Genomic DNA, 8,843 nt, shown 5'->3' with positions numbered 1-8,843 from the left:
GATGTCTCACCTATGTAGATGCACGCTCCTCCCTCCCTTCCTCTTCCCCCACCCCTTCCCATTGAGGTTAGCAACAGTATGGATTTTCATGTGCCCCTTAAAATATTGTAATAGAAAAAAAAAAAACTAGTTGTTTGATGCGTTTTCTGAGAGTCAGTACCCAAACACTATTCTAAATAACTTCTGGTACAGGAAACACAAAATAATGTGTTTCAGTTCATGTTAAGCATGAAAGATATGTTGGAATCATTGCCACAGTGCTAAAGTCAGAATAGACTGACTATTCAGGGCTGTCTGTGACTTCTCAAAACAAGTGCCCCAAAGCATCAGGAGATGCAAGTGAGCCGGATACATTCCTTTCCTCAAGGTTTCTGAACTCCTTCCAGACTTCTCTCTTGTGTCATCCCTTCTGAAGTTGCCTCTGGGATTGTACGGAAGCAGCTACTCCTTCTGCTATAGATCCTTAACTCGCACACAAACGTAATTCCCAAGCAACTCAGTGAGTTGGACTATGTCTCCTGCCGACACCAGTGTGTCTAGAACCTTATTTTCTATAAAACTCCACACCATTCGACACGATAATGGAATATGTAGCTATCTGTCTTCCAGCTTGTTGTATGCTCTGTGAATTTTCTATTACCCTTAGTACCTAAGAATAATAGATAATTTTTACTCAGTAAATTATAAAACAATGGACTATAGACAAACTTATAAACTACTTAAAAGATGAGCCTGTTCCTTTAAGTATATCCTTGCCCATATTTAATCGTAGTTATATCTGAGTGAGTGAATAATACTACTGTTAGGTCTCAAACTTGGGACAAATGGCTAACTGAGGTGCCTATTTAATGTATCAAGGCAGACCTGGACTCCAGGTCCTCCCAGAATCCCTCAACTCCTTACCTGTTACAGGCTATGGCTGCCAGACTCATCTTCTACCCCAAACTTCTCCAGCCCAGGGGCTGGGCTGCCTTCCCCTAGCTGCGCTTCCCTGTATGATCCAGCCCTTTTGTTTACTCTTTACCCTCATGGCCTCCCATCTCTCCACTCCTCCCCTCCTCTCCTCACATGCCTCACTTTCTCCTCCACTAAAGTAGCCATGTCCTCCTTTTTCTCACTTCATTTTTCTTTCACCCACCAACTGAAAAAGGCAGCGTTTTATGTGGCGAGAGGCACTATGATCACTGAAGGCAATGAGTCTGGAATGTGCTAGGCTGTTAGCACCAAGTGAAAAGCACAAGGCACATCCAAAGATTGCAGGCAACACACAGTCATTGCCAGGGCAATTTCTACCACATTTCTTTGTCCATCTGCAAGCTGCATCTTCTCTGGACATGGTAGTTCATGCCCTTGATCCCATCACTCAGGAGGCAAAAGCAGATCGGTCTCTAGGAACTCGAGACCAGGCTAGTGTATATGGTGTGCTCCAAGGTAGCTGGGGCTTGCACAGTGAGACCCTCTCTCAAAACAAAACAACCCCCCCAACGACAACAACAACAACCAGCAAAGAAAAATTAAACATGAAAACTGCATCTTAAGATTTCAAAGAGGCTAATACAACACCCGGATATGGACACGACCTCTCTTCTCGCTTGTTCTCAGCCCAGCCTGTGTCTGAAGGCCTGATTGCCCCTCGGGCGTCGCCAGCCTCACCATTTCCTCCAGAGCTTCCTGGGAACAGCTTCCGTAGGGAGGAAAGGGGGAGTACTAGAGACCAAGGGTTCCAGGGATGGCAGGCTGTGGACTTTGTGGCCAGCTCGTGAGTGGTGGCGCTGGGCATGTATGAAGGGCCTATTTGTAGTGTGGTCTTTTCCGTGACTTAACAGGAAACTTCAAAAAGTCAGTTATCTTTTACTTACTTTCTTTCTGTCAGTTAAGTTTCAAGGAAAATAGCAATGCATACGCTCTTATGTCAAAAGCCCGCTCTCTCCAAACACATGGGTTCTATCAACAGCTAAGATACCTGGATAAATAGAAAATGGTAATTTAAATATCAGGAATAAAACCACATATTCCTGCGTGAATTACTGGAGCTCTACGGAAATAAATGGCAACTCTTGATTTTTTTTTTGATAAAGCTTTTCATATTTTATTATAGATTACATTTGTATGTACAAGGTCTCATGTAGACCAGATGAGTCTCAAACTCACTATGTGGGTGAGGAAGACTGAACTCCACACCCTCTTACCTCCACATCCCAGGCATTCACATCAACTTAATACACACTTGATGAACTTGGGGAGTGAATTCACTCACTAGACTGTAGGCCCTAAAATATTCATTAAACATTTTATGATACTGTTTTTTTTTTTTTTTTACAAGAATGTTCCCTTATTACACAGACGCATAGAAACATACAGGCACTAGCTCACATGTGTACGGCATGTGCATACCCCACACACAGAAGTGTCAATGGGGGATGGGGAGGTGGGTGAGCATTAGACTGTTGACTTTACCACATCAGCCATTGTAGTTAATACGAAGTTTAAGTAGTGAGTGTAAGAAGTTTCTTTTAAAAGTCTTTCCTCCTTCCCCTTCTCCCCTTTCCCCTATAATCGGCTGAACAGCCCTCCCTCCCTATCGCCCATTTAACTTTGCTTGTAGAGGTCACCCAAGAGCCTTTGTACAGCTTAAAATTGGCCCATTTTCTTTATTTAAAAAGTAGCATTTGTCCCCAGCTATTAATAATCAGAGCTCTTACTGCTTATGTTGCTGTAAAGATCACAGTTCAAACCATGTATAATAGATTCAACTATCGCTTATTTTTTTAAAAAATATTATAATATTTGTCATAGGAAGGTGTGTTTAAAAATCACTGTTTTCCTCTGTAAGTACTGATATCTTTAAAACTGCAATAGGCTTATAGATGTTGACCTTAAGTACAATCTTATGTTGGCTTTTACTAACGGCATAAAATGCAAAGCAATTTCTTATGTTTAGGATTTGAGTGACAGTCGAGTTAAAAGCCCCGAATTAGGGAATAGCTGCTCACTCTTCCGTGTGTGTCATGTTAGTGTTCATCGCTTGTGTTGGGGAATAAAGAAGGTGTTCTGTGGCCTGGTGGACACAACAGACAGAGAGTAGTGATGTTGGGGTGTATATACTCACAGGGGCACTTCAGCAAAGTAAATCTTGCCAGAAAGGGACACAAAACCAAAAACAATGTCCCGCCCCCACCAAATCTAAATGAATAACAAGGGCAAGATGTAATGCCAGGCACCAAATATTCACGCATGACACTCATCTTTCAAGCGCCCAGCATCCTCATTGCCATCACACAAACCATTCCGGGCATATCATTTTAATAGGAACCAGCCCAGCCATACACAGTGAGGTACGTGGACAATTCCATTCACTAGCACAGCTGTGAAATGTGTTACCTAAGTAACTGCACACCGTCTGATTTCCTTCGGTGAACTCTCCCAAGACAGCTATTTCCAGCGGGAGCCTGTTCAGATCAACTCCGACACTTGGCTGTGTGGGATTCTGATTTCTAGCTTCCAGCTAGGCATTTGTAGAGATTTACCAGAGTGCCTTGTTTACAGAACTCTGTAAATCTACCAGCTAGCAAATTCCTGTTAGGACATTAAGACTGTCAATAGAAGAGGAACCGTCTACTTTTAATACAGAGTGAACACACACACACACACACACACACACACACACACACACACACAAAAGCAAAACAGAAACGTGTAGAGACCAGCATAGATGGACTCCAGCTAATAAGGCCACTCAAGCCTACCAATGCCTGTTTACTTTTTTAACCCCCCCCCTTTTATTTACATCTATTTATTTTGTGTGGACCTGTGCAGGAGCTCAAGTGTGCCACAGAATGTGTGTGGAGGCTAGAGGGCAAATCTCCAGCCATCGCTCTCCCTCTGTCTGGGCATCCAACTCAGGTTTGGCAGCAGGCACCTTCAGCCCACTTTGATATTCTGTGGGCCCAGTTCGTACCACTTCCTGAAGCACAGACAAACAAACATTCAATCTCAAAGCACTAAAATGGGTTTCGGAAGGAGTCAGATTTAAATGGGTGTAGAAGACTGAAAACAAATCTCATAGGTGTTGCTTTCCTTGAGTTGACACAGCATAATTTTTTACAACTGCGACTTCAGCGACTGGCTTCGGTTCCCTCAGTTGTCAAGCAGGAGAAACTGAGCTCCAAACAGACCGCGTGGGCCAAAAGTTACAGAGAGAACGAACAAATAATCAAACGGTGGGAGCTACGGTTCCCTTGACTTCCAATTCTCCCCTCCCAGTGTCCAAGAAACAGCAGACCCGCCCGAATTGTTTGAAGGTGACAGCTGTGACTGACTTTTTTTCTTCTTCAGGAAAGATTTCTATGAACGTGATAGGAAAACGAGACAAAATTAGAAATACCCGTGTGAAGGTTTCTATTTTCAAAAGCCAGTAAGCAAGCACAAATGACAATTTCAAGTAGCAAAACTAAAGCTTAGTCTTACTTTTCTTTTTCTTTTTTTTTAATGATATTTTGATGATTTGGAGGGGAGATAAAAATAAAATGGTCTATAACAATAGAGCTTTAAACGGTCACTTTTAAATGAAATGAACTACTTTTGATAATGATATCTGAGTGTTAAGAAGTGTCTGGAAAGTTAATACGGATGTCACACTTTACCCCTGCCTGACTAGCTTACCATACCACTACATATGACACTGCAAGCAAAAAACTTTTCTGGACGAGTTCAAAAAGGGGCGTGGTTTCAGTAGGAGACATTTCAGCTGTCCCTTCCAGATAGACAAAAGAGACAGAGTGAAGTACTGATCATAGGATGACCAGCTACAGTGTACAAATTCCTAGGATTTCTGGGCGGGATGGTGGTGCACACCGTTAGTCCCAGCACTCGGGAGGCAGAGGCAGGTGGGTCTCTGTGAGTTCGAGGCCAGCCTGGTCTGCAGAGCAAGTTCCAGGACAGCCTCCAAAGCTACACAGAGAAACCCCGTCTCAGAAAAACAAAAACAAACAAACGAAATATGATTCCTGAGATCTACAAGTAAAGGTTCTAACTTATACTGTTGTACTGTTGCCTTGGAAGGGCCTTTCCCCCCTCCCTGTCCCTGGCAATCTCTAAGAAATACAGGTTCCATCAGTCAACATGATTCTCTTTAAGCCAGGTCTCTTCAATTAAGGCTGAAGAACTTTAATCTAAGATCCTTAAAATGCAGACAGAGTATGAGTTCACGACTTTGTCTGCCTCCCAATGTCTTCAATCTCAAGAAAGAGGCATTCCCAAATTCCCATGGCCACCGTGAAAAAGCGGGGTTTGGGGGTGGGGTGGGAATGTAAGGGTTTTCTTTTCCTTTACAACCGATTCTATGGCTCTTTTTTCTTTGGAGGGCGGTCACAATTAGTGGATCAGTTTATCTTCCCACAGCCTCCGCTTTTGGCCAGTCCTTGGAAGGGAAGATCAGTGCTAATCTATTGCAGCCCAGCTCCCACACTGAGCTTCTCAGAAGCTACTGCGCCTTCGGAGAGCTGACTGCCAATTCTGGATTCTGGGATTCCCAGGACATCAGGTCAAGCCACACAGAGGTCCACCAGGGGTACATTCCACGCATAGTTTCTGCCCTCTCTGGGCTCTGTCCTTCAACATCTGGGTTAACTGGGTCGCGCAAACAGGGTAACCAGGCGCAGAAAACAGCTGGGCATGTTGCTGAGCCCGGGTCGAACGTGACTAGTTCTTAGAAACTGCTTCTGGAAACCCCAGCGCCGGCAAGCGCGCGTCACGTCTGAGTGCGGGGAAGGAATGAATGCACAAGGACAGGCAGAGTTTGGACTTCTGGGGGGGGGGGGGGGCTAAGCCTGCACTTGATCTGGGCTCTTTTACGCGCGTTTTGAGGCTGGCTGCACCGCAAGGAAGGAGGTGCAAAGTGGCAAACTCAGTTTATAAACATATGTCGGCACTCTCATACTCCCGCAGCTCTCGGGGATGCGTGGGAAAACTCAGCTTGATCCGAGCTCGGCTTTAATAAGGCAAGAGCGCCTGGCTCCTCCCTGGACTTTGAGCCAGGGTGCGCCTTTCCTGTTATACTGCGCCTGCGTGCGCGCGCCAGCGCCAGGCCCCGCCCCTCCGGTCGGGACGACAGACGTGCGCCGGGAAGCGGGCTGCGCATGTGCGATCGCCGCGTCAGCCACTTGCGCGACCGATCGCGGGTGGCCCAGAGTGCCGGGGGTCTGCAGGGCGCGCAGCGTGGGGGTCTGCAGCGCGGCGGCCCGGGAGAGCGTGGGGGCAAAGCTGCGCGCCGCGCTGCAGGGGCCAGAGGTGGTGCTACTCTCCTGTCGCCTCCCCAGCCTAGGAGCGCCCCGCCCCGCCCCTGTGTGTCCTGGGGACCCCCTCGGCGTGGGAGCCCCCCGGCGAGGCCATGAAGCTTGTGCGGAAGAACATCGAGAAGGACAACGCGGGCCAGGTGACCCTGGTCCCCGAGGAGCCCGAGGACATGTGGCACACCTACAACCTAGTGCAGGTGGGCGACAGCCTGCGCGCCTCCACCATCCGCAAGGTGCAGACCGAGTCCTCCACGGGCAGCGTGGGGAGCAACCGCGTCCGCACCACCCTCACCCTGTGCGTGGAGGCCATCGACTTCGACTCGCAGGCCTGCCAGCTGCGAGTCAAGGGCACCAACATCCAAGAGAACGAGTACGTCAAGATGGGGGCTTACCACACCATCGAACTGGAGCCCAACCGCCAGTTCACCCTGGCCAAGAAGCAGTGGGACAGTGTGGTTCTGGAACGCATCGAGCAGGCCTGCGACCCAGCGTGGAGTGCAGATGTGGCAGCTGTGGTCATGCAGGAGGGCCTCGCCCACGTCTGCTTGGTGACGCCCAGTATGACCCTCACCCGCGCCAAGGTGGAGGTGAGCATCCCCAGGAAGCGGAAAGGCAACTGCTCCCAGCACGACCGGGCCCTGGAGAGGTTCTACGAGCAGGTGGCCCAGGCCATCCAGCGCCACATCAACTTTGACGTGGTGAAGTGCGTCCTGGTGGCCAGCCCCGGGTTCGTGCGGGAGCAGTTCTGCGACTACATGTTTCAGCAGGCGGTGAAGACTGACAACAAAATGCTCCTGGAGAACCGGTCCAAGTTCCTGCAGGTAAAAACGCTGCTTACCCCGGAGGTGGTCAGCAGTGGGCAGAGGGGTTGGTGTGAGCGGCTCCTAGCGTTTTAGCACTGGGTGGTGGTGGTGGTGGGGAGGAGCAGAAGGCTTAATTAACCCCCCTCCCTATTGGCTGGGGTTGTGAGCGAATCGGTAAAGAGAACGGTGTAGTTGTCTAGGGTAGCCTTTGCAAAAGTCCTTAAATGGGTAAAGCGCCTTTTGCACGCTTTTGTCTCACGCCGTCGCGGGCTGGTTAATGGATGCTTTCAGAGATTCTTCCTCTTCTGTGACTGATTGTAGGTGCACGCCTCCTCTGGACACAAGTACTCCCTGAAAGAGGCCCTGTGCGACCCTACTGTAGCCAGCCGCCTCTCAGACACCAAGGCCGCGGGGGAAGTGAAAGCTTTGGATGACTTCTATAAAATGTTGCAGCACGAACCTGACCGAGCCTTCTACGGACTCAAGCAGGTGGAGAGGGCCAACGAAGCCCTGGCCATCGACACGTTGCTCATCAGTGATGAGCTCTTCCGGCACCAGGACGTGGCCACCAGGAGCCGGTATGTCAGGCTGGTGGACAGCGTGAAAGACAACGCAGGCACGGTTCGGATATTCTCTAGTCTCCATGTGTCTGGCGAACAGCTTGGGCAGTTGACGGGAGTAGCTGCCATTCTCCGATTCCCGGTGCCGGAACTTTCTGACCAGGAGGATGACTCCAGTTCTGAAGAGGATTAAGACTGACACTTTATTGTTGCCTCTTCTCTGCTTTCCCTGACTGGGCCAAGAGCCTGGCTGTGTTGGTCGTGCTGGGATTTCTTGTGTGTGTGTGTCGGTCACACTGGTGTTTTCTGGTTGGCAGGACATGTATTCAAATTAAATAAACCAAAAGAAAAGAGTGTCCAAGCATTATGGTTTCTGATTGGAGTAATTTTTCCCCCCTAAATACCTGAAAATGAGGATTTGTATGTCTAAGGAGGGAAAGTATAAGGCTGTTGTTTGGGTTTGATCATTAAAGCCCGTGGCTTTCCTTGTAAATAGCTTTAATCTCTCATGGAGTTAACTTTTATTCTACATGGTGTTTTAGCATCTCATTTAACGATCCATTTTCTCAGCCCTTTCTACTTTCTTTTCTCAGGATTCGGCTATAATTACGAAAGTGGTAGCGGAACTGTCACTAAAGCCAAGCCTAAAATGTTTTCTTTCGGGGACTGGTTAACGCGGTCGATGTTAGCGACACTCTTGTCCACTCCTGTCCTCTCTGCTCTAGCCATGCTTTCTGTAGACGCACAGTTATCTTCAGGCGGTAGAGGTCTGATCTGCTAGGGGTCCTCATGGTCTCAGGGCCTTAAAGATGAGATGAGAGCGTGTGGTTTCCTGACTGCGTAGCTGGGGAGTGGTAAACCTGGGCATTTCTCCACTCTGAACTAAAGTTCTTTGGTATGCCGTGTTCTACTCACGGTGACTCGGCCAGTGTTACACTTTGACACCGAGCCTGTGCTGCTACATTCTTACTGGTCTATGTTATTATGTGTGAAGAAATCATATTCAGGGAGTTGGGTGACTCACATGACTACAGGGAAACTGTAGTCTAGTAGTCCTAATTGTAGATAAGGTATTTGTACAAATTATCATTTAGCCTATTTTGTTGTTGTTGTTGGTTTGGTTTTTTTTTTGTTTGTTTGTTTGTTTTTTGTTTTTCAAGACAGGGTTTCTCTGTAGCTTTGGAACC

The 8,843-nt window shown here is 47.9% G+C and overlaps 1 protein-coding gene across 1 annotated transcript; it reads left to right on the top strand.

Annotated features, from left to right (window-relative positions):
• The first annotated feature begins 6,317 nt into the window (after positions 1-6,317).
• Pelo (pelota mRNA surveillance and ribosome rescue factor) lies at positions 6,318-8,012 on the top strand. The gene is made up of 2 exons (XM_051183082.1): positions 6,318-7,114; positions 7,418-8,012. The coding sequence occupies exons 1-2, from the start codon at positions 6,389-6,391 to the stop codon at positions 7,847-7,849; spliced, it is 1,158 nt and encodes a 385-aa protein (XP_051039039.1). The 5' UTR covers positions 6,318-6,388; the 3' UTR covers positions 7,850-8,012.
• The last annotated feature ends 831 nt before the right edge of the window (positions 8,013-8,843 follow it).

The sequence above is a fragment of the Phodopus roborovskii genome, unplaced genomic scaffold, assembly GCF_943737965.1.
Source record: "Phodopus roborovskii unplaced genomic scaffold, PHOROB, whole genome shotgun sequence".
NCBI classification, from domain to species: Eukaryota; Metazoa; Chordata; class Mammalia; order Rodentia; family Cricetidae; genus Phodopus; species Phodopus roborovskii.
This window is presented reverse-complemented; position numbering and strand designations above follow the sequence as displayed.